Source organism: Vipera berus, assembly GCF_964194415.1.
Source record: "Vipera berus genome assembly, chromosome: 1".
Taxonomy (NCBI): Eukaryota; Metazoa; Chordata; class Lepidosauria; order Squamata; family Viperidae; genus Vipera; species Vipera berus.
Genome location: NC_138202.1, coordinates 88603421 through 88629576, shown reverse-complemented (window position 1 = coordinate 88629576; position 26156 = coordinate 88603421). Strand labels below are relative to the sequence as shown.

The 26156-nt window shown below is 37.8% G+C and overlaps 1 protein-coding gene across 1 annotated transcript in view; it reads right to left on the bottom strand.

Annotated features, from left to right (window-relative positions):
• Positions 1–26156, bottom strand: part of NAV2 (neuron navigator 2) — a 197750-nt gene that overhangs the window by 13815 nt on the left and 157779 nt on the right. Inside the window, exons 17-28 of the mRNA XM_081343733.1 lie at positions 25899–25951; positions 24515–24538; positions 22945–23019; positions 20231–20314; positions 18548–18659; positions 16872–17020; positions 12375–12547; positions 9419–9572; positions 7195–7354; positions 6585–6685; positions 4455–4550; positions 2540–2708 (exon numbers count right to left, since the gene is read on the bottom strand). Of these exons, the coding sequence (XP_081199859.1) occupies positions 2540–2708; positions 4455–4550; positions 6585–6685; positions 7195–7354; positions 9419–9572; positions 12375–12547; positions 16872–17020; positions 18548–18659; positions 20231–20314; positions 22945–23019; positions 24515–24538; positions 25899–25951 (1350 nt within the window). The remainder of the gene's footprint in view (positions 1–2539; positions 2709–4454; positions 4551–6584; positions 6686–7194; positions 7355–9418; positions 9573–12374; positions 12548–16871; positions 17021–18547; positions 18660–20230; positions 20315–22944; positions 23020–24514; positions 24539–25898; positions 25952–26156) is intronic.

The window sequence follows — 26156 nt, the reverse complement described above, 5'->3', positions numbered from 1 at the left end:
CTGGACATGGATGTTTTGACACTCAGGCAGAAATTATTAAGACTGAGCATCATAGAACAGTTGCATATCGGGGGGGGGGTTGAAATATAAATGTGAGAGTGGAGGTTCTTTCTCTGAGCTTGTGGATTGGTTTCCAAACGTTTCGTTACCAGGCTAGGTAACATCTTCAGCGTAATGTAGGGAATGTCAAGTGTTTATTGTGAGTTTATTGAATCCTGGCATTACACAAGCAATTCCATCAACAGACACATCGACCTCCAACCAGCCTATGAAGCCCTCAGAATCCAAATCAACCTCACCAGCAACAGTATCAACCTTCAACCAACCCTCAACCCCCACCCCAACCAGCACTTCCACTCCCAATGACCCTCACCTGATGTGACCTCCCCATCACAAGACCCTCATGTATCTGATATGACCCACACCTGACGCCCCACGAGATCCCTCAACTGACCTTCAACTGACATGACTCACACCTGACCCCTCACAAGATCCATCACAAGACCCTCACCTGACATGACCCTCTCATCACAAGACCTACTGACCACTCAAAGCCCTTATAAGCAGAAGAACACCAATACTGACATTCCCTACATTCTGCTGAAGATGTTACCTAACCTGGTAATCAACCCCAAGCTCGGAAAACAAACCTCCACCCTCATCCTATACCCGAACTACAGATAGTCACCACTGTATACAAATTTTTAATAGCGTACAAAAAATGATGGAAACGTCAGTTTAGACCTTTCTTACTAAAAGAAACTTATTAGCAATAACTCAATATTCCTGGTTTTTTTAAAGTGTAAACTTTTAGATACCACATCAGAATTTGTTACAGAGCAACACATCAAGAAAAACTGAATAGTAATAATCTTTGGAGGAGGCACTGCAAGCAATCACCTTTTTCCTTGCTGAACAATATTGGGCCTTTAAGATGCAGTTGTAGACAATAAACCTACATTCCCTTTATTTGCCAACGTTCATGAACTTTTACATTTGGAAGAACTGATTTTCAGGTAACCCAAACACCACAGCAATTAGAATAACCAGTGGAAAAAGTTGCCTTCAGAAGTTACGGGTGCTCCAACAATGGAAGTTTTTAAGAAGAGATTGGACAACCATTTGTCTGAGATGTTATATGGTTTTCTGCTTGAGCCGGGGGTTGGACTAGAAGACCTCCAAGGTCCCTTCCAACTGTTATTCTGTTACTATATAAATGGAAAGCTGTATTACAAAGCTATCTGTAGCACTTTCCAGTTTGGGTTGGGGAAGGGGTGGAGAAAGGGGAAAAAAATCTTCTTTTCATAGATTTTCACAGCTCTGTTGTATATTCACTCTCTATCCTAGTCTGCACATATATAATATAATTCCAGTTCTTGGTCTTAAGCTTTGAGAATTTTAGCAATTTTAGCAAATGCCATTAAGTTAGCTTTGTTGGGTCCCAAGCTCTATTGTATTTATTTACTTCTCTTGAAAGAAAGAATATTTCAACGATAAACAAATTATACAGGTTAACAAAACTCTACATAATAAGACAGGTCCTTTCTTTCTAATAACTGGAAATGTTTTGTGAAATACCCACTTTATTTGCACAGGTGGTTTTTGTTATTTGTGGCTTAATAAACACAAATAACAAATCTCTGGATAATGAGACCTTGAGAAAAACTCATGCATAAAGTACCTAAGAACATTGCAGAAGGCTTCTTCCAAACAAACTCATCTGCCCCAAACTGTGAAGAGTGACAGCCCTTGCTTACCGACCATCACAATGCTGCTATGGTCACAGCTTGCAATTACAATGATTACAAATACAATCAGTCATGTGATTACCATTTGCAACCTTCCCTGCTGGTTTCCCACAAAGTCAATGGGGAATCTGGCATGGAAAGTTGCAAGGTGGCTTTGATAAATCCCAGCCCAGATTTCAACCAACCCTTGCTCTTCCGCCTTTGAGCACCCTGCACTGGTGCCACATTACAGCATCTCCTCTTTCAACTTGTGTGCAGTCTGTGCATCCTTCTCAGCCCCACCCTCCTGCAGTAACTTTGCGCTACTAACATAAGACTTCCCACCACCTCCCACTTAAAAACCCATGGACTTAGGGTTACGACGGCAATAGGAAAGTCCTTGATTGCTAATTGATGTGGTCACATGATCTCGTGCTTTATATGACATTGCTTAACAATGGCAATTCCACACCCAACTGCCATCCTAATAGGAGGACTCTCTGTACATGAAACTAGGCAGTGAGTAACAAGGTCTGGTCTTTATTTGCCAGTCATGGATATACAAAACAATGCAATGGGACCATGACTAATGAGGCCCACCTGTAGAAATCCACAAACAGGGACGTGAAAAGTTCATAGGAATGTGGTTGCACTTGACCTTTCTTACTAATAGTGGTATCCAACTGAAGGAGAAACAACATTTAGCCAAGAAAGAAAGGCAGAAAGAAAGCTAATTAAATTTTCTTCTGTACTGAAATCCAGAAAGCCTACAAGTATAAAAAGTCGTAACAAATAAATCAGCTGCAATCTACCTTTGATTTTCACAGAGATGGTGTTGTTTTCACCAACCAGATAGCCACAGGGTAGCAGCTCAGGCGTTTCTGTGCTATTTGTGCGAATAATTTCCCCAATGCTGTATCCCAGGACACTGTCCGAATTCAGCCCAAGTTGACTCACAGGATCAACATGAATGATGTATTCCTGGGAAGAGGGAGCAAAAGAGAAAATTAACATACAGATGGCTTTGGGCTTTAAGACAAAAACTTCACGATCAAATATTTAGGGGAAATAATTATATGCCATCAAGTCATTTTTGACTTCTAGCAACCACATAGATAGGCAGATCTCCCCATTGGTGCATTCATCACCACTGTAACTGAATCCATCCACCTTGCACTTGGTCATCCTCTTCCTCTCTTCCTTTCTTTCCTTCCATCTTTCCCAGCATTAGAGCCTTTTCCAGAGAGCCAGGTCTTCTCATAATGTGTCTGAAGTAGAATAATTTGAGCCTGATCATTTGTGCCTCAAGATGAAAATTCTGGACTGATCCGTTCAATGATCTATTGGGTTTGTCTTCTTGACTATCCACTCTATTCTCAGGAATCTTCTCCAGCACCAATGTTCAAAGGCATCAATTCTTTTCCTATCCTGCTTCTTTAAAGTCCAACTTTCACTTCCACAGGGTATATACTACAGCTTGCACAACTGTGGTCTTTGTGAACAGAAACACATTATGGCATTTGAAAGTTTTTTTCAGGGTCTTCATTACTGTTCTACAAAGGGCTAGTTTGTGGCATATTTCTTGACTGCTTGTTCCTTCCATCCTAAAAGGCAGAAGCTATTGTCATTGTGACAAATATTTCCCTGTCACTAGGAATGTGCAAAATCTTCTGAGTGTAAAATATTCCATGTTTAGAATGGCTGGTTTAATTATTTCAAATCCTGAGAGTGGCAATCTCTGTATATTCACCTGATTTGATGGTCTATTTGTCCAGGTAGGTAGTGAAGCAAAGACTGATGCATTCCATGAGTATTTTTTTTATTTAGCCATATTGTAAAATGCAATTGTGCATAGTGCACATTGATTAAAAAGTGGTTGTTATACATTTAAGCTTACAGGCTGCCATAAACAAAAACTATGTTGTTTTGTTTGCTGAATTTGGGAGCAAGATTGCAGAATGCAGAAGTGTGTATGTGCATTAGGAAGAAATTTCAAACCTACAACTAAAGAAGTATATTTTTATGAAAAATATATTATTTATAGGATGGGCTTAATTAATCCATTGCTCCTAGGATTTTTGATTGACTTAGGTTCTGGGGCTATATTGCATAAGCATTATAGCAAAAATGGACAATCAATCAATGATAGCATTAAGAATGACTAGTGATTTCTCCAATTTCTTCAAAAACTTTCAGTCAAGAAGTTTAATTAGGCATTGTTACCAAAATTAGTGCTATGTGCCAATTTGTTTACAGCCTTGTCAACTGCAATTTTTTGTAGTTTAATTGTACCAAATTGTAGTGCCCAGGTAGAAAGTAGAACCCAAGGTCTTCAGGTTAGATTGGATTGCCAATCCTACTCAAGCTCCAAATGTGGAAGAAGGCAAATGGCAAATTCTAGAAGAATGAAGGACATTGTTCTAGAACCATTTCAGTCGGAATTTGGTCCTGAAATTGTCTTGGTTGTTCTGCTTGATGATCTTTGCTGACAGGCAAACTTGGTTTTCAATATCAAATCATCTCAGGTATAGTAAACTAGTTCTTAATAAACTTTGAGATAAGCTGTGGTTCTCAAAATCTTCTACAATTAATAACTGCTTACTTACCAACAAAAAAAATCCTAAGTTTTCTTTTAGGTCTTAATCAAATAAATTATATATAAAAACACTGAGATAGCTTACAAAATTTGGCATTGTTAGAAAAAAAAATCAATATAACATTATTTACCTTAAATAATCTTCTAACAACGCCATCAAGAACATCCCATCTGGTTTTTCCACTGACTCCTATGCAGCCAATTAGGAATAAGCGAGGCCTAGAATCCTAAATAAAATTTAAGTCTATTAAAAGAAAGGTGTTCAACGCACAGCTCCACTCAGTCACCCTGACTCCACCCCAATAGAAAGTATTACAGGATCGTAAAAAAGGGAGGGGGAAAGAAATGTGTTCAAATAAATAATTCAATAATTCACAATATTTTACTATGGTCCAGCAGCATTGCTCCACAATCTTTAACCAAAATTATTCCAAAATATAGTCTTAAAGTTGCAAGACCTTTATATCAGATACTACCTGTAATGGAGAAAGATATTTTTGTTTGCAAACACTATTGCACAATTTCTTGTGTAATTTTACATATCTTTGGATCTCTCTTGTTCAATAGTTCATAAGACACTGTCCAAGCATCCTTCTCTATATTCTTTATATCTATCTTTATATCTATCCTCTAGATATTCTTTATATCTAAAATCCATAAACTGGGATACATCAAAATTAGCATTTATTGAGACTGAAACATCAGAGTAGGATTTTTTTTCTTAGATTGGAATCACATCCAAAATAATTAATTTAGCCTAAAACGAGTTCTACTGACAGAAAAGTCCTTTGCCCCTTGCTCTACATCTGATGTAGGTGTTGAATCACTTTCCTCCCAAATACTTTCAATTACTTAAAACAAGAAAAGGAGAAAAGCCAGAGGATATTTTTCAATATGTACAAGACAGAGCTTGAAAATATTTTCCCTCAAAGCTTGGTTCAGTTTCCCTATTTATTTATTCTAAATTCCTAAAGCACTAAGAGGTCTGGACTTCACAACAGTTGCTACCACAATCATGGCTGCTGGCATTAGGTCTGGAGTAGAAGTCCAAACATAATCATACATCAGGAGCAGCAATGAAATAAGATACAAGGGGTTAAAAAAAACCCCAACACATATGCTAGGAGAACCCAGGTCAGAACTCATCTTTTCAGCACTGAAGCATTTCTGCAATTACAACATGACCTTTCCTTGCACAGCTTTTGAAAACTAGGATTAGTTTTAATAAATCTCAGCATTCTCAATTTCAATTTATGGAGGTCACGTAGCCTGAGAAAGGTGACAGTGCATTCAAGAGGTACTTGAACAATGTGCTGGCATATTCTCTCTTTAACACCCTTCTCTAGTTATGTTATGAGCAAGGTGGTAAATCTGGTTCAAAGGCAAAATAGGTTTTCAGGACCCATTTCCATTTGGTGTCAGATCTGGTTCAGAAACCGCTTGTTGAGTGATTTGGGGATCCCTCAATGAAAAACACTTTATAATTTAAATAAACAGAGCAACGGTAACCTTATAGAGATAGTCTTCAACTTATGACCACAATTTAACCCAATTTTTTTTAATCCCATTTATATTCTGCCCTTCTCCAAAGACTCAGGGCGGCTTACAATCTAAGAAGCACAAATCAATGTGCTTAGCAATAGCCTTCATTCTATGTATATGCCTGCTTATTAGGGCTTTCGCCCCCTCCCCCCCCAGCGGCATTTTTACAAAGTCAGCTTATTGCCCCCAACAATCTGGGTCCTCATTTTACCTACCTCGGAAGGATGGAAGGCTGAGTCAACCTTGAGCCTGGTGGGACTCGAACCTGCACTAATTGCAGGCAGCTGGTGTTACTTAAGGAGGCATTAGCCCACTGCTCCACCATTGCTAAGTGAGACAGTTGATGTGAGTTTTGCTCCACTTTACTATCTTTCTTGCCACAGTTGTTAAGTGAATCACTGCAGTTGTTAAGTTAGTATCCTGATTGTTAAGTGAATCTGGCTTCCCCATTGACTTTGCTTATCAGAAGGTCACAAAAGGGATCATATGACTCTGGGACACTGCAACCGTTATAAATATGAGTCAGTTGCCAAGCCTCTGAATTTGGATCGCTTGACCACGGGGAGGCTGCAATGGTCGTAAGTGTGAAAACAGTCATAAGTCACTGTTTTCAGTGCCTTATAACTTTGAACAGTCACTAAACAAACTATTGTAAGTCGAGGACTACCTGTATTAACATGATTAATCATATTATCAAGACCAAAAATATTTCGACTCACTTCTTTCCATTTCTCTTCCTCCTGAAAGCTGACAACTATTTTAACATGCCTGCCACCTTCTTTCCGAGAAGAACCATCCGTGGAGTCATCCAGCAACATATCTGTTGGTAGGAAACACAGATTCTGTCTTCAAATATTGGAGGTTAGTTTTGATTTGGTTTTTGAAATTCTGACCTACTTATGACTCCTACTATATGGACTGGAAATGTGTTTATAAAAGAAAGCTGAGGTTCACATGCTGTTTAAAATGTCAGCTTTTGTATTTTGAAAATTGTGAAGCCCACTTTGAACAAATGAAAATCCCCTAACAACTGGGAATAGTTACATAAGAAACAAAGATCACATAACTATTAACACAAACTTTTGTTTTTTTTTAAAAAAAACTTTTCACTCTACTAAATGTTTGCAATCAGATCATTGAATGTGATTTATTTTACTTGAGGTTATAACTAGAATGCTGTGTTTATATTACATTTCAGCTTATAGAAGAACTAACTTTGTTATAGGAGAAAGATTTACTATTCCCGTTCTTCCACTTTAACATCTTATCCATTAATTGAATTCACTGTTACAGGAGAAAACCTGCCCACTGACTTTCTTACATACTCACCAAGACTAGCTGACTCTGTGAGGTTCAGACTGTGCTGTGACAGACCCATAGATTGCCTTGGAGACGATGAAATGATAACTTGAGATTGGGCTCTACTACAGGTGCCTTGATTTTCAGATTTCAAGCGGTCATTTTCGGCTTTCAATTTCTCAATCTCACTCTGGATTTTTTAAAAAAAACAGTAAAGGAGGAAGACAGACAAATATTTTTTGTTATATCGGAATGTGATCAAATATATCATGGAATAATAGAAACATAAAATGTAAGGTTTGGAAAGAACCATAGAGATCAGCATGTCTAAACTCCTAGGAAGTACAAACTTATGCTCCAGTATAGTCTCTAACGATGCATTTGTGTTACCTGCATCTCAAGTGGAGATAGACACAATTACATACATGTACCCACACAATACATAGATTCTAGCTGAGATCCTGCTTCCTTCTTTTGTACTTTCTTCACTGACCCTGTTCCAATGAACTTTTTATTTCTCACAAAAGATAAGGTCTATCTTCTTGTCACTAGATATAGAGCAAAACTGGTGCACTATATACACACTAGAGTCCTCCAAAGTTCAAAGGGGGAAAAAACAACAACATTTGCAGCTTTTCTTTCCTTGGTTGAGCTGTTTTTTTGTCAATCCTGCAACAAAAGTGTAACTTTCTCAGTTAAATTGTAAACCTGATTTGCAGGTGGTTAAAGACAGTGATCCCTCTCAGAAGCAAACTTGAATAGAGTTTATTGACAACACAGAAATTATGGTTCCTCCCAGATGATTATTTTGTTGCATTTTTATAAAATTTAAACACACAAAAACTCTCCCTGCTTTCTCCCCCTTCTCACTCTTTACCGCCAGCTGCAACTGAACGGAGTGGGAGGAGGTTAAAAAAAAGAGGGGGGGAAAAGGGGGATGCTCCCCTTTTTTTTGTAACACCTTTTGTAACACTGTGTTCTTCTCTCCGGCCTTACCACATGGCAGAGAGGGCGATAGCCGATGCTCGGCTTGTGTCACTGCGTGCTCCCACAGGCCGGGCATCCACCACACACTCCCATAGGCCAGACATCCCACAGGCCGGGCATGCCCTGGGGCGCTAGGCTTACCGAACACCATGGCCTGAGTGAGGAAAGGTGTGGCCCAGCAAAGCAGAGCTGGATGAGGAGAGGCACGGCAAAATGGGTCGTGGCTGGGCATGATGGGGTTAGGTTGGGAGGGCTGGGCTGGGGTGAGGCAAATGAGCTGCAGCTGCTGCTGTGCACCACCAACCCCTAAGCACTCATGTGTGTGCGCTGGGTGGTGGTGGTGCTCAGCTGGGCTGGAGTAGGCCAGGGCTGGCGCAGCGGAGGCCAGTCCCTTGCCATTTCTGGGACAGTCACGGGTGCCAAATATGGGCCCTCCGTGAGCCGGATCCGTCCCACGGGCCTTGTGTTTGACATGTCTGCTCTAGGGCATATAATGTTTTAATATAATTTTCCATTTTTCTCCATTGTAATTATATTTTTAACTAGTATCAAAATGTCTATTTTGGATGCAAATTTAATTGCAAATTGTACAAAAATAAAAGCAATAAAGATAGCAAGACAGACTTATAAAACAAAAATTCAAAAAACAACAACTAAAGAATGTATAAAAGTGCAAAACTAGATAGAGGAGGTGGCATATAATGAATCTGCCTCACAGTGTCTTCAGCTCTCACACATTCAGTCGAGAAAACGTAAGTACAACTTTCTTGAGTAACTCAGGTCCCTGCCTTATCAGGTTCCAAAAACAGCTGCACAAGCAAACAAGCAAATCTGACTGTAGCTTTCCTCTTCAGACCTTCAAGTGAAACTTGTGGGAGTTGGGGAGAGAAAGAATAAGTTTCATGCATATTCCATCTTCTATTTACCTCCAAACTCTTTTATGTTCGAGTAAACATCTGCAGAAGTGTTAGAGAAACACACAGATGTAGGAAATGTATTTTCTCAGAGTATACTTTTATCAAAGCTCTGAAGAGTCACAGTTGCATAAGAACCAAGCAAACAGTTGTTGCTTCTTATGAACTTCTGGATGACAATTAGTGGCAACTGTAGTTTAAGGCCCTTGTGTTGGCACTTGGTACATACAAAACTTTCTGGTTTCAGGAACCTGATCATCTTTGCTCAGTGGAAAGCATTAATAGAATACCACCAATGTCTTAACACAAGGGATCTGCTTTCAAGCTTCCTGGATAGACTACACATTTCCTACCTGCATCCTGTTCATAGCTTCCCGGAGCTGATCCAGTTGATGAGCAGAACTGAGGGCCTCTAAACGGATGTCAGTCAACTTCATCTCTTTGTCTCTCAGCTCATTTCGCAGCTGCATAACTGTTTCAGCTTCGCTGTCAATGCATTCTGAAATTCTGGGAATTTATTAAAAAATAAATAAAGATCAAGCTAAGATATTGGGAGGTATGAACAATGCATAGTAAAATTAAAATTTTGTTCCCTAGGTTTCAACAAAGATTTTTTTTTTGACTTTATGCTAATGGTAGGATTCACAGGGCATAATTATTTGAAATTGGTATCAGTGCAAGACATGAATTTATGTATGACCTATTCTTTAGGGATGAACAGTGTGCTTTGGAGCTAACTGGAAGAAATGTTTTAGCACACGTTAAAACACACCCACATACAACTCATTTCCAAGACTGCACAGCCATATGGAAATCTTTCCTTCAGCAGCCACACAGTCTGAGGAAAAGCTGTGGCTGTTTCAATGAGTCTAACACAGGGGTATAGGATTTGCACTATTTGTTCTGACCAACTGCAGCTACTTAGTTTCTGTAGATAACTTGCTGCTAGATGTATTGAGTCTGTGGAAAATCCATTTACCTTGAAAATCCCAAGTACATTAACAAGATGGAGAAGCAGCAGCAGTCACTTGGAGATTGATGGCCTTAAAGAAAGATTTAGACTCAGCAGGTGTAGTGCACAGCTGGGCCTCCCTGCATGATTCTAGAGGGCTTTGAAAACATATACCTTTTCAGACATAAAGCATTCTTTTGCACTCTATACAGCCCGGGTTAAAAAAGAAAAGAAAAGAAAAGGCGCCCTTTGTTTTCCTGGTGTCAGCTTTCTCCCTCACTGTTTCCTTCCTTTGCCTTACAAAACTAAATTGAATTACTTTCTCAATACACAAAGGACCAGGAGCATCATTTGCTGGCAGTTTTTCACATACACATTTTATAAATACCTCCTGTTCACTTTTTTTTTTAAAAAAAGTAAATGTACAGCAGTCAAGAAACATCAAAGCACAGTGAGAATTCTGAAGGAATCCCGTTGCATTTCAAAGAATTCAGACTTGGAATATAACCTTGAGAATTCATTAAAATTGGCCATCAAAGGAGAGGTGAATTTTCAAGGGACCCAAATTCTCCTACTGGTGTTTAAATCCAAGCTTCAGTGGAATATGCAGCTTGCTTTTGAACATTTTTAGCAGCCCTCCTCCTTTACTGATAGTGCTGCCCTTGGCCTCACCTTCCAGGTCCCTTGCGTTGAAACTCTGACAAAGTTAGTAGCAGTGGGAGCAAAATAAATGTGGGGAGAAAAGCAAGCCTTTTTCCCCAACTCCTTTCCTCTTATTTTGCTTCATAGAAATTCAATTATAGCATTCTATAGATAAAATACATTGCACCTAAAGCCCTATTTTACTGTTATTTAGCTACTGCAAAGGTAGGAAAAAGAACACCTCCATCCTCTCCTTCCTTCATATAGCGATAGCAATAGCACTTAGATTTCTATACCACTCCACAGTGCTTTACAGCACTCTCTGAGCAGTTTACAGCATATTGCCCCCAACAATCTGGGTCCTCATTTTACCAACCTTGGAAGGATGGAAGGCAGAGTGAGCCTTGAGTGAGCTGGTCAGGATCGAACTCCTGCCTATGGGCAGAGTTAGCCTGCAATACTGCTTTCTAACCACCTGTGCCACCACAGCTCTGGGCTGTTGTTCCTACCACCAGTTTTTGGGAAATGTGGATTTGGTTATGTATGTAAAGGTAAAGGAAAGAAAGCCGTATGGGGCTACAGAAATATAAACAATGAATTATGTCATACATGTAACCTTTTTGCATCTCCTTCCTTCTCCCCATTTAAAACTACTACAAATACTTTTAATAGCTCATCTGTAACCTAAATCAGGGGTCCCTAACCCCAGGGCTCTGGCCCGATGTCGGGCCACTGCCTGTTGGGAACCGGGCTGTGTAAGCAGCTTTTGAGCATGTGTGTGAAGCTGCATTTGTTCAAGTGGCATGCACGTGAAACCCACCACCACCACCAGCAGCAGCTGCCACTGGTCCACACAGCCAGAAAGGTTGGGGACTGCTGATCTAAACAAGAAACTAAAGTAGCTGTTGGGAAAAAAATTTCTCATCTCTTCAGTCACAATTTCAACTTACTGATCTGGTAATTTGAGATATTTTCTAAGGAAGAAAACTCCACTTTATAATTAATATACCGGGCAAATAAGGAAACAGTTAAACATATTTCCACTTTATAGTTAGATTCAATTTCAAATATCTCACATGTATATTACTGAAAAAAAATCTAAACGTGAAGATGTCATTTCTAAAGTTTTTTTTTAAAAAAATACATTCTTAATTTTAAAAGTGAGCTATTTGCAGAAATTCATGTTTTGTGCTTCAATGCCTGAAGTGAAAGTTGCCCATTATCAAATACTGAAGATGTCAGCAAGTTTTTGTTCAACTGCTGTTTGCAACTACTGTACGAAAAGTCATATAGGGATTTTATCAGCTGGAAAGAATAATGATGCAAAGAAGTTAAAAATGATTGAATTTACTTTACCCTTGAAGTAGTTTAAGTAAGAGAAATAACAGAAAGAGAGAAATACATGCATATATTCATCCCTGAAATAACAAGGAGAAATTCTTAATAAAATATTGCAGTCTTAAATGCAGCAATTTCCTCATAAATTGAATGAAGTTTTAAAACTGAGGCAAATGGGGGAAAAAGAATGAGGAAGCAAATACTCCAAGAGATACAAGGTCTGGAGATAAACTGATATAAAAAGCAAAGAAGTTATGGTGAAGAAAATCTGTTTGAACCAGACGAATCTCCAGAAAAATGAGACTTACATTTGGTACAGTGCAATGTTACAATATTAAAAAGAAACGCAAGACTTTTTGCTGATGGATTCAACTTACAGGGAATTGGAATGTGAAGTTCTGAGTAATGGCGTAGATACCACTGTACCATTGTGTGGCAATTTCGGTGAAGAAGGCAATGAGCAATCTGTCATCTCCTCAATGTCGGAGTGAGAAGACGCTGATTTGGGGGACTTCTTTTTTCCAAAAGCTTGCTTGAAAGAGCTGCGCAGCTGAAAAGAAAAGAGCAAAGTAAAGACATAATGGATTTGAGGGGAAATGCTTTATGACAATAAAGAACAAAGGAGAGAAGAGCTAACATGCGACACTTAAAATAAAAGGTCACCAAGTCATTCCATTTGGTAGCAGTGCAAACTTGACAAGAGAAATAATTCCTTCCTAATAAGGGTAGGATCTGAGTTGCTTTGCTAATGAGTGCTGGTAAGGACAAGCGCTGTTTGGAAGCATTTTCCCACCTCCCGCCTTTTTTATAGTATATAAACAAGACCTACTCCGACCTCTTTTTATCCCAAAGGTTGTTTTATTAAGATGTTATGAGAGGCTGCAGTTATGAGGTGACATGGCTCAGACAGACACTGATGCAGATACAGTTAATGGATGAGTTAGCTTATTTAAGATATATCTTCCTTACCTCATTGACCTGCCACAGGAAGTGCAAGCAGAAAGGGAAGGGGAAGGAAAAAAAGACAAGTTTTAACAGATAAAGCCAAAGACAGGGAAAGCACTGGATTGCTCACACAAATATTACCCCTCTGCTCCCACAAAGCAGGCACAAACAATTTCACTACCGTAGTCAATTTTTTTCTTGCCTTTTAATGTATGATCGGGATGTTTTTGTACACCTAAATAGTTGCCATATTGGTTACTTTCTAAATGTATACAGTTATCTGAACTTCACTAAATCCAGAACAGGATGATAAAATACATTTTTACCTAAAAGCTCTCTTTTCCCCCCTCAAAAGTGATTAACTATGGTCTTGGGAGGATTTATATATAAATGATTGGAGATGCCGAAAAGGTTATAACATGGTATGTTCAAAGTTGTAACCATGATGTGTCCCTCACCCGCCATTAGTTTAATACATTAATCTATAATATGCCTAGAACAGACATGTCAAACTCGCGACATCACGTGACGTCGTGCAATATATCAGAACTTTTTCCCTATTGCTGGCAATGGGTTGGGCGCGGTTTCCTTGTTATGCATCCGGCCTGCGGTCCGGCAGTTTGACACCCCTGGTCTAGAAGAACAAACTTGATCTCCTCCACGTGTTGAAACGTGGTATGGTGCAGGAAAAACAGATCTTAATATTATGCTTAAGCCTACATATGTATCCTTCCCATTTTGCCTCCTCAACCATTATGGAAGTTATTCTCTGCTCTAGGATATACACATTTACTTGATGTCCTTAAATTTAAGGAAAAGAAACAATTCAAGACTTTTTGGTAAAAAAACAACTTCAGACAATCCTAAAATCTCCAGATCAAGGAGCAAGGGAGATTACCAGATGATCTAGTGGTAAAGTGTCTTCAAGTTGCCAAAAACAGACTTTTAGTATAACTATTTTGAAGGCCAATATATGTTGAAAAATTAGTGAGCTAAATAGTTTCTGCAATAATGTTAGTTCTCAATTATTGTTTGGATTTTTAAATTCATTTGGGATAGCACATGGTTTATTTGGACACAACTCAGTATCTGACCATCTAAATGGGAGAAGGGCGGTATACTAATACTAATACTAATAATAATAATAATAATAATAATAATAATAATAATAATAATAATAATAATAATAATAATAATAATAATAATTAGACTGTAGGAAGTAAGAGCTTTAGTTCAAACAACAGGTACTTCTAGCACAAGGGACTTTGCATAATAGAAATCATGACCAATGAAGAAACAGGATCTAAAAATATTACAAAGTAGCTTCTCCATCACAAGTTAAGTTTAATGATAAATATTTTGGCTTCACAATTCTTACAATAGCTAAAACAGGCTCCATGGGAATAATAAATGTAACTAATACTTGCTCAAAAGTTGAACTTTATTCAATACAGAGATATTAGTTTTGTCTTATCAGCTAACACAGTGTGTGCTACATAACATACAACGAAGCCACAAAAAATAATAACAAAATTAAAATGACCAAAATATCATAAAATCTTAAAATCTCAGGAGATTCCAGTATTTTGGGGGCAAGGTCAACAATATCTTTCATGAGATTTTGGAATTAAAACAGACAAATTCTTGCAAGATTTAGCAATCTCTGACATTTTGTGTTTTTTTCATAGATTATAATTAATAACTCTGTGGGTAGCTATCATTATACAAAATTGCATGATGGTGTCCACTACCTGAAAAGATTTGTTAGCTTTTGTGTAACTGCTAGACATTTTATCTCAAGCATGACTACAAATTGCAATTTGTGTGCTAAATTATATCAACTGATTTACATTTAAAGCCAACGTAGGCAACCCATGACCCATCAGGTTGTCCTCTCACATACTGTATGTCTTAAACACAGTGTGCTAATGGAAACCTGCTGCCATGTTTCCGTCAGCTGCGGTTTTGTGATCCCCACTGACTTTTTCCCTGCAAGCTTCCCAGGCTTTCCTATTGATTTGTGGCAAGGTGTCAGGAATGGTGTAAATGAGGATCAGAAGACCATGGTCGAGCGGTAACAGTACCGTGTCATTTCCATAGACGTAATGGCAAGAACCTTCCAAAATATCATTCCTATGGGAGTAACAAATCCCAACATTTTGTAGGTTAGCCAATTTGAAGTATTTATTTTTTTGTTTGTACCCCACCTTTATTATTTTACAAATAATTCAAGGTGGCAAACATGTCCAACACAACTTCCTCCTCCTTTTTCCCCCCACTACAGCAACCCTGTGAAGTAAGTTGGGCTGAGAGTGACTGGCCCAAGGTCACCCAGCTGGCTTTCATGGCTGAGGTGGGACTAGAATTTGCAGTCTCCTAGTTTCTAGCTTAGCCACTACAAGACCAAACAGGCTCTCTTGTGTCTCGGTTGGAACTATTTTGACCTACGGCAGCAGTCCCCAACCTTTTTGGCTTGGCAGAACGGTGGCGGTGGCAGGAGGGGAGAGGAGACGGTTTTGCACTCGCCGCTTTCACAAATGCAGGTTTGTGCGGACGCACACATTCTTCCACCATTTCCACAGCCTGGTTCTGAACAGGCTGTGGGCCACGGACTGGGGATTAGGGACCCCTGCCCTATGACACACCATCTCACCCTGTTAAAGGTTACACACACACACACACACACACACACACACACACACATTTCTTCCAACTTCTGTAACAGAAATATGACTTTTGGGTCTCTGTGCCTGGGTAACTCTTGTAAAATATGTTACAAAAATTAAGATTTTCAACTTACATATTCTTTAGGTTGCTTGCCCCTTTATCACCCTTCCAAGCACAATTTATCTGGAGCAATATACAGACATATGAGAGCCTGTTTGGTTTAATGGTTAAGGTGCCAGGCTAGAAAGCCAGAGACTCTAAGCTCTAGTCCCGTCTTAGCCATGAAAGCCAGCTAGGTGACCTTGGGCCAGTCACTCTCAGCTCAACTTACCTCACAGGGCTGTTGTTGTGGGGATAATAGGAAGAGAAAGATGTGTTGGATATTTTTGCCACCTTCAGTTATTTATAAAAATAATAAAGGCAGGATACAAAGAAATAATAATGAAGTGTGTGATTGTGTGTTTAACTCTTCCTTCACACACTTTGCCAGTAAAATAAGTTCTCTCCTGCAGGCTGCTTTTGGCCATGATATGTAAAATACTACATGATTGCAAAAAAATAAAAAGAAACCCCTAGATCAGAGATACAATTCTGCCCCCCACCCCAGTCCTCATGGGACACAGTAAAAACACCCACAGGTAGTCCTCGACTTATGACCGCAATTAACCCCAACATTTCTGTTACTAAGCGAGACAGTTGTTAAATGAATTTTGCCCCATTTTGTGACCTTTCCTACCACAGTTGTTAAATGAATCACTGTAGTTGTTAAGTTAGTAACACGGGTGCAAAGTGCATCTGGCTTTACCATTGAATTTGCTCAGAAGGTTGCAAAAAGGGATCACATGACCCCGGGACACTGCCACCGTCATAAATATGAATCAGTTGCCAAGCATCTGACCTTTGATCACATGACCATGGGGATGCTGCAGCAGTCATAAGCGTGAAAAATGGGTCATAAGTTTTTTTCAGTACCGTTGTAACTTTGAACAGTCACTAAATGAACTGTTGTAAGTCAAGGTCTTCCCGTACTGAATGACTCTAATACAGGGGTGTCAAACTGCTGGCGAAACCGCCCCCACCCCATTGCCGGCAATGAAAAAAAAAGTCGCAATAAGTCACATGACTTTGCGAGTTTGACACCCCTGCTCTAATATATCATCACAGCTCAGGACAATCTTTTACTATTTGGCTCCTTATGTAAGACGCTTTGGTATATTCAAGGAAACACGCTTTATTCCCTGGAAGACATTATTCAAACATACCCAGTTTTTCCTCTTCTTTTTCTTAGAATCACACTCTATATTGCTTCCCACACTGGAATGACTAGTAGCACTGTTAATGCTAGAGACGCTGTCTGAAGAATGTTGTCTTCTGATCCGCAAGTCAGTGGTCTGGGCAGTTCCACCACTTCCTAAATATGAATTTAAACATACTTAATAGACATTTGGACATAACATTTGGCCTTTCTCCTCTACTCCATGTATTTTCTATTGCTGCATCTTATTGCCTTCTGCAATCCTTATTGTTTGTATTTTTTCCCCATAAACAATCCAACAGCTAGGATTTTGCACTGTACTTTTTCAACTGACATTTCTTTTATTACACTTAACTCGGTTTCTCATCCATAATTATCTATGACAGACAGTAGTGGTAGGGGGACGATGTCATTGGAAAAAGAAGAGGCTAACCACAGTAAGTCTGAAATGACGAAATGTACTTTGTGATATCATAACACAAGTTCATCCCTTTTGTTCTTGGGTCCTACGGTCACATGCAAGGGGTGGAATTTGCATTGTGACACACTGTTTGTGACACACCATTCCACACCATGGAATCACAGACGTTAGACTAGAAAAACAGCACTAATTAAGGAGAATGGGAAAAAAACAGACCAATTCTGAACGTTGTGTAAGATTATCGTAGCAATGAAAGGCCAAATGGCAATGCCCATGAAAGACTGCAGTATAACAGGCAGGCAGGTAAGAATGGCAAAGAGTGGGAAGACAATTTGTAATTATCTCCCCCTTTTGTTTTTCTTTTTGCAGATATTTGTAGTTTTGATCAAGCTTACACACATCTGGTATTAGTGCAGTTTATGTATCTGAATACTGTTTACTGTAAAACTATAGTTGTTGTTTTTTTTTAAAAAAAATCTATACTTAAAACTATGGTATACTAATAATCAGTGCTTTTTTTGTAAAAGAAAAAAGTGCTGGAACTCACACATGTCGTTCAACCCGCTTTGCCTACCCTACAAGGTTCCATCCAAAAAAGGTGCTGGAACTCCGTTCTGAGCGTTGTATGACAAAAAAAGCCCTGCTAATAATAATGTCATACTCTTAACTATTAAATAGTTCAGCTGTTCTTTTTAGTGTTAAAAGGATTAGGGGGAAAAAATAGAGATAATTTAAACATATATTATTTATTTATTTATTTATTTATTTATTTATTTATTTATTTAATTAGATTTATATACCGCCCTTTCCCGAAGGACTCAGGGCGGTTTACAGGGTATTTAAAACAACCAGTACAAAAGTTAAAAACAAATTAAAAAAGATTAAATTATCCCTAAAATTAAAAAAACCCAGTTAAAAATTCTCAGCCTGGGCCGGAGAGCTCAAAGAGCCAGGTCTTCAGGTCCCGGCGAAATGTGCGAAGGCTTTAACTACACTTAAAACTTTTTATATCCTGATTTTGGTTTATTGATTTTGGTTAGCCACCTTAATGCTCAGCACGGCATGATATAATATATATAAAAAGATAACATCTGTTTATTGACAAATACAGGCTTCCTATTTCATGAAAGACTCTTTCAAGATTGTCTGATAATTATCTGTCTCTAGGAAAGAACTTTGCATCAGCTATTACCAGGAGGCTGAAATGTCCTCTGAGTGCTACGTTGTTATTGAAAGTAAAGATTGTATTGGGGATTCTTTACCTTTGCAGGCGAGCTCAGGTGTGTTAATTACTCCATTAATGGCAGCCTGAGCAGCAGCATTTTGTTTTTTCAGTAATTCAATTGTTTTCCTTAACTCATTCAATTCAGAATCCTGAAGCATGAAGAAAACAAGCATAAGAAAAAAAACACACACTGAAGGTTTCAATAAGTACAATCAATTAACTGGAAAAAAAATGTTTTAAGACTCTGGTAAATCTGCAGCTGGTCTCTGAGCAACAAGCCAGCTTAACATCTTTCCAAATAGTCAGGGATTGTTGGTATTTTGATCTGGCTGATCAAGGATGGCTAGAGAGTAATAAAGTACAGTTCTCATTTCACAGAAACAATTCAATTTTACACCTGAAATGATTCGACAGATTGGTTTGACCATTCCTTCAGCACCAATATAATCAGGGAATATGAGCAGTGGTTCCCCTATATATTTGGAGGGCATTTTGTGTGTTTAAGATTGGCCTGTTATTCACTATATATTTCTAGTATATTAACTTTGCCTCAAAGTATAGGGGCTGGACTCCAGAATCTCATAATGTATGTTTTCACTGTCCTACCTTCCCTGCTTCGTGGAGCATGTCTCACTTCTTCAACCATAGGGTGCACATTCATGCACAACACTTTTTAATTAATATTGTTTTCTCCATTTGCACAATCCATTGGATAAGATGCATTGATTTGTCAAAGATACATATTTTGTTTCCCACATTTACACTGAAATGCTTTAAAATGCAATTGCCTTAGCACTTATAAACTGTGTCGATGAGAAGGCATTGGTGGTAAAGCTTTATTCAATTTTAGGTGCTTTAACCAAAACTAGGGCTTCTAAATGTGTTGGGCAACAGTCACCTATTCACTAGCTGTTACTAAATTTCGTGGGACTTGACATCTCAGCTGACAAGTCTAGGACTGCACAGTTAGATGATTCTATTATCCCAAATGGCATCAAAGGGAAAAAATGTAACACTAAAATTATCTAAGGAGTCAGTTCTGAATACATATAATTTTTATGTTTACTTTTATGATAGGTCTACTGTTCTACAGAAAATATTCTTGATTTAGATTTACAACATATTAGTAGATAGAAAATATGAGAAATGTGTTATTTATAGCTAGGATTGTTTCAATACAAGTGTAATATTGGCTGGATGGAATCATTTATTGTTGTTGCACTTGATTTCAGATCTAAACCTATCTCCCATTATGTAAACTTTTTAAATAAGAAACCATCTGGAAACTATAAGCTATTTGGCTACAGTTAAATGGGATGCAACTGAAAGTGAAAGATATTTTTGGCTTTATTATTAGCCTCATATTTTTATTTACTCTCTAATGTACATAAGACCTGAAATGCTAATTTTCTAGAATTGGAGAGAGAATGTCAAGAAAATGTGGATTGTAAAAAAACTCTGTGAATGGTAATTAGAAACCTGGGCTGACATGAATTGCTCAGATAAATGGTCAACAATCTCTTTCATTCTTTCTTCCGGGAAAGTTTTATACATCGATTACCAGCAAAAGAGCAAATCAGAATTCTGACATGAGCTGAGGAAAGTTTTACTTTGCTTGCTAAGTTGATCTCAAAATCATCCCTTACAATGAACTCAATTTCAAAATGTCAATTTTGGAATCATCATTCATGGAAAACAAATAAAGGAATGTCAAACTTGCCTTCTGTTCTGCAGTCATGGTGAGACTTTGCAGTCTAATGGTCATGTTTCCTAGGCTCTGCTCAAATGCTGCCACAAGGTGAGCCTGTAAATTAAATTATATGATCCAGTTGATTGTGAGCTTATCTGCTAAAAAAATGTAAAATACTGCACAGGATATTTGATAATCCACAGATGGATCCACTCTGCTGCAATTGTCATTTACAAACCCAACATAGACACTTGAGATGTGGGAACAAAATCAAATAGCTCAATACCAACTAGCTATACACATCTTGAATGGATAGCACTACCTAACCAAGGAACAAGGAACAACTTTCTACAATTCCTTATTTAGAGCTGTGGCACCTGTTCCAACTAATAAGAGCTTCACATTATGATGTTGCATAGTTAATGATTAGTGCAGGGTGTTAATACTGGGTCTGATACATACATACATCTCTGAAACAATGTCTAAAGCAATGTTTCTCAAACTTAGAAATTTTAAGGTGGTAACAGAACAGTGCAATGTATGGCAGTGCAATGTATGGCAGTGAAAGTTGGACCATAAAAAAGGCTGAGCACCAAAGAATTGAGGCCTTTGAGCTGTGGTACTGGAGAAGACTCCTGCAAGTCCCTTGGACTGCCAGGTGATCAAACCGGTCAGTCCTAGAGGAGATCAACCCTGACTGCTCTTTAGAAGGCCAGATCCTGAAGCTAAAACTCAAATACTTTGGCCACCTAATGAGAAGGAAGGACTCACTGGAGAAGAGCCTAATGCTGGGAAAGATTGAGGGCAAGAGAAGAAGGGGACGACAGAGAATGAGGTGGCTGGATAGTCACTGAAGCAGTAGGTGTGAGCTTAAATTGACTCCAGAAGATGGTAGAGGACAGGAAGGCCTGGAGGAACATTGTCCATAGGGTTGTGATGGGTCAGACACGACTTTGCAGCTAACAACAACAACAACAACAGAACAGTGGGCTAAGAACTACACAATTTAAAGTCCACAAGAAACATGAACTTTAGTTCCCAGAATTCCCCAGTCAGCATGGCTGGCTGGAGAATTCCTGAAATTGAAATCTACACATCTTAAAGTTACCAACTTTGAGAAACACTAGAATGGCAGCTTTTTCCTCTAACCCAGTTCTTTCTTTTTCTTTTTTTTTTGATTATGTGGTACAGTAAGTTTTCTGCATTTACCCATCAGCATATCTGTCCTCACATTTGCAGTGAAAACAACCATAACGAAGATGGAAACATTGGGATATGTGGCTTTAACTTTTCTCCACCACTGTAAAAACAAACTAGACTGAGACTGTGAGAAAAATGGCAGAAAACAAAACAAGCTTAGCACAGAGTACATGTATTATACAGCTAAAATGTTTATTTAAAAATACTGGAGCGTATCATTCTTCTTTGAAAAAAATATACCAACTATATCAAATACTCTCAAAGGTTTTCATTTCAAAATGAAATGGGGGGGGGAGAGCTTTTAAGATAAAATCAAATTTCTGACTTTTGTGATGTGAAACCAAAAATTTGTTTACTTTTGGGCAATTATTCCATCTGTTCCTCCCCCCCTTTTTAAAAAAAAGACAAGATATTAATTACACTTTTGAATAGTAGCAACCTTAATAAAATATTCCTACATATATACTATGGCTAAGCCTTACACCTAACTATTTCATAGTAAAATAGCAGCTTCAGTTCTAGAAAGTGAGTCATCTCTGCTTGGTGTACTGCTTCGCAACTTTGTCAATTTTCAGATATGTGGCACTCATATCCCAGAATTCTATGGCCAGCATGGCCACTAATGAGAATTCTGGGAGTTGAAGTCCATACACTTAGAAATTGGTAAAGCTGGGAAACACTGGTTTAGTGCATGAGAGGAATCTTACAATTCATGAACATATTCAGCAAAACAGTATTAGTTGCAATATTTCCCCCACATTTAGCCAACCTGAGTGCTATATCCATACTCGAGGGGCGGGATATATATTTAGAAACACATCTTTTTGGATGAATTGGTTCCAAACTATTTTATAGACAAACTCTTAGGACTTACATAAATTCTGATCATTCAACAGCTGTGCCAACTTGACCCTAGTCAAATATGGAATCTCAAAAACTTTTTTTGTGAAAGAAAAGTCATGTGAACAAGCTAATTTTACAGAAATATAGTATTGCACTGAATGTTCCCTGGTCATTTCAGGAAAAGAAGCTAACTCATCCATTAAGGAAAAAAGATTGTTTTCTTCCATTACAATGAAAGGGAGAAAAAAAAGAGAACAGCTGATCCCAACATTTTCACGTTTGGAACTACAACACTTGCAATGCACGCAAACATTTAAGATTAAAGTCAACACATAGAAACATGTACATTATAAAAATACAGGCTTTCATACTGCTTAAACATTTGTGGATGCTGACATGTTGCCATACGAGGTTCCAAAAAGATATTTGTTTCTTCAAAACAATGAGCAACTATCATAATGCAAAAAACCTAAAATGAATGTTTCTAAGTCACTGAAGCAAGTTCTTCCTTTCTTTTACAAAGATATCTATCTAAAGCTATGTAATATTTTAGATCAGACAGGTCAAACTCGTGACATCACGCGATATATCGGAATGCCGGTAATGGGGTAGGTGCGGTTTCCTCATGACACGCCCCCCCGTTTTAGATCATTTTTTTTAACCATTCATTATCAGTTTCTGTCTCTCTGAACTGTACTCACGTTGGCAGTCAACTGGGTTGTCAAAGCTGAAACTTTCTCCTGGGACGCATCCAACTCCCTCCTTAGTTTGCGAATCTAAACATTATATTTCAAAACACGGTTTTGTTTAACAAGATCTTCAACACACACACACACACAACCCCTATATATAACTTCTGGACGATTTTGAAGACACACTATTGGCACAGTTATAATGAAACCCATCATTATTGGCTCAATTACTGCAAATAATGCCTTTGGCACTATGGCATGGATTTTGTAGAAATTCATTTTGATAGAAGTTCCAGATCCACCCTCCTGATCCTCTGGGGAAAGCAATTGCAATTCAATTATTTTGTATACAGCTGATTTCTACTATTATTTATCCTGTTGGTAATCATTGTTTTCCATTTACTTTACTAACTTGGTTCAGACACAATGATGGACTAAGATGTAGTTATTTGTTTTGGACTAAATGTGACGTTATTTATAAAACTGCTGTTGCTTAAACAATTGCTTAAACAAACTCTGACGGTTTTAGCAGTGCGGTCCATTTACTAATTTGAAGACTTGTTTTAACTTTTATGGAGATATATTGTTCTTTTGTTAGCTGCTTTCAGAAATATTTGATCAGAGAAAGAGATACAGATGAAAAGTCTAGTTTTCTAAATACTGGGTAAATATTACCTAAGTATTAGCAAATTGCACTTGTAGATCTTCTTAAGAGTTTACATAGGAACGTAGCCAGCAAAAAGATTAATTATTATGATTCAATGTTATTCAGGTTAAATTACATCATGCACTAGATTAATAGCATTACTCTCAATTCTTTCAATTCAATATGTACTGCCTATCAGCAAACAACTGTCCAGGAGTTCTCCACACTCATTCTTTATATAAAAAGCAGAAATAACATCCCAACAATATTTCCACGTGGTTCAGATCAGATGACAGGATACAGAGCAAAATTTATTGAGCATTTGAAAAATGAAGATATTCAGACAAAAGACAAGAATGATACAAATATTACACTGCTGGAGATGTCTCTCTTCACACATTATTGATAAATATAAGCAGGTGCTTAACTGCTGGTGGTTCTTAAATGATAGTTGATTAAATTTTTGAGTGAGGAAGGAGGGAGAGACAAGGTTGGCAAAGTTTCCAGCAGGGAAAAGATTATAACAACAAGCCATGACTGAACAAATCTACAGCAGGTTGTGAACTTTTTAGTTGTAATAGTCATTTTGAAGTCCAAGAATATATTTTAAGTCAAAGCCAACTAGATATGTGATGAAGGATCAACAGCAATGAATATAAATATGCAATAATGTTTTGGATATAATCCAGTCCATTCCTGTAGCTGAACCATTGGTACATGCAGTAACTGTACAGCACAATACACATTGGAAGGTATTCCAATAAAGTTAGTGAAAGGGATTTATATTAAGAGAATTAATAAATACTTTAAGAAGCCACTATATTAGCATCACTGATTTTTAAAAAGTGAAATATCATATCCAATTGTCTAAATATTTAAAATGAGACCTGTCACTGAGTTTAGTAATTTTAAGAAAAACAAAATCCTCCTTACCTCTGATTGACATTTTTCTTCAGGCTATGGGGGGGAAAAATGAGATTCTTATTTGAAACGTCTATTAAAATTAGTGGATCCATTTAACTGTTCAGCCTACCAATAATCTGTCATTCAAAACATTTCACTTCATTTGAGTCCAAAACAGCTTTTATTCAGCTAAGTGATAAAAAGGTTGTCCAAACCATATATTAATTTTATTAATGTACCATTTAATAATATTTGTGATGTGCAGTTCTTATAATATGAAAATAGGAACATTCACATATTATTATAATATTATTGCATTCTATTCCATAATGTCAGTAAATGCAGCAGTCACAATTTTTTTACAAAAATACTATTAGAATTTTTCCCCCCTGATGTACAAAAAACTGAGTTCATTGTTTTTTGTCTTTCCTGCTAAGCTGTTCCATGATGTGTTATAGGAGTTAGGGCTTAAAATTTAACAAAAAGAAATACTGATTTCACTGATTATTTTCTGTTCCAATTCTGTAGCTGTACTAATGAATACAGGAGCTTATCAAATGGGACACGCTCCTCTTGATTGGTGGTAAATTATGTTAGGCTGCTGACCAATTAGCAATGTGTACTTCTCTTAAGGAGCACTTTTTTTAAGCTAAAGACATCCACTTTTCACTAGGTAATGTTTTATTTGAAACTGCTATATTACATAAAACAAATAGAAGAGCTTATGTAATTCCCTATGTGACTTCTGCTTTGATAGTTCTAAGTCCAAGAGGACTTGGATTCAGCACTTTGTCAGCCACAGTTTCTCCATCTACTGATTTCATAGGATTTTTCATCCATTTTATAGAAATCAAAGGATAAAAATATAACAAAGCATGGAAGTTCCTCGAGGGAACGATTATTCCTTTCCTTGTTCTAATTTCAGCTCTAGGGCAGGGGTCTTCAAACTTGGCCCTTTTATGATTTGTGGACTTCAACTCCCAGAATCCCTAGGCATGCCTGGCTAAGGAATTCTGGGAGTTGAAGTCCACAAGTCATAAAAGGACCAAGTTTGAAGATCCCTGACCTAATCCAATACATAATTTAATTGGGACTTCTATTCCCTGAATATAGGTTAGGAATTCCAGAATCTTCAACATGGCTGGAACACACTAACTGAGAAATACCACATTGGGTGGTTGTTCCAGAGTTGAAGTAAAACTGAGGAGTCAAATCTAGTCTCACTTTATAGTTTGAGCAAATTCTTCTCTCTCAGTCCAACCTACGCTGGCTGAGGAATTCTGGGAGTTGAAGTTCACAAGTCATAAAAGGGCCAAGTTTGAAGACCCCTGCTCTAGGGTCTATAGTTCTATTTAATGAATTAAATTTGTTACAATTTTTTTTGCTGCCAACTGATTGTGGCTAAGACACTCACCGTTGAGTAAATAGATGATGTGCTTGACACCAAAGATAGAGATGAACCATGCACTATAGGAAAGATAAGTAAACAAATTAGCCATTGGGTTTTTGTGTATATATGATAAGTAACGACAGCAGATTATTACAGATGCAGTATATATACTACGGATGTTCGTAAGGGCTACACATTTCATCAGCAGCCTATTTAAAAAATTGCATCACCAGTCATGAACGTATTTACTGAACATAAATCTTTGCAGACGAATCAGAAGGT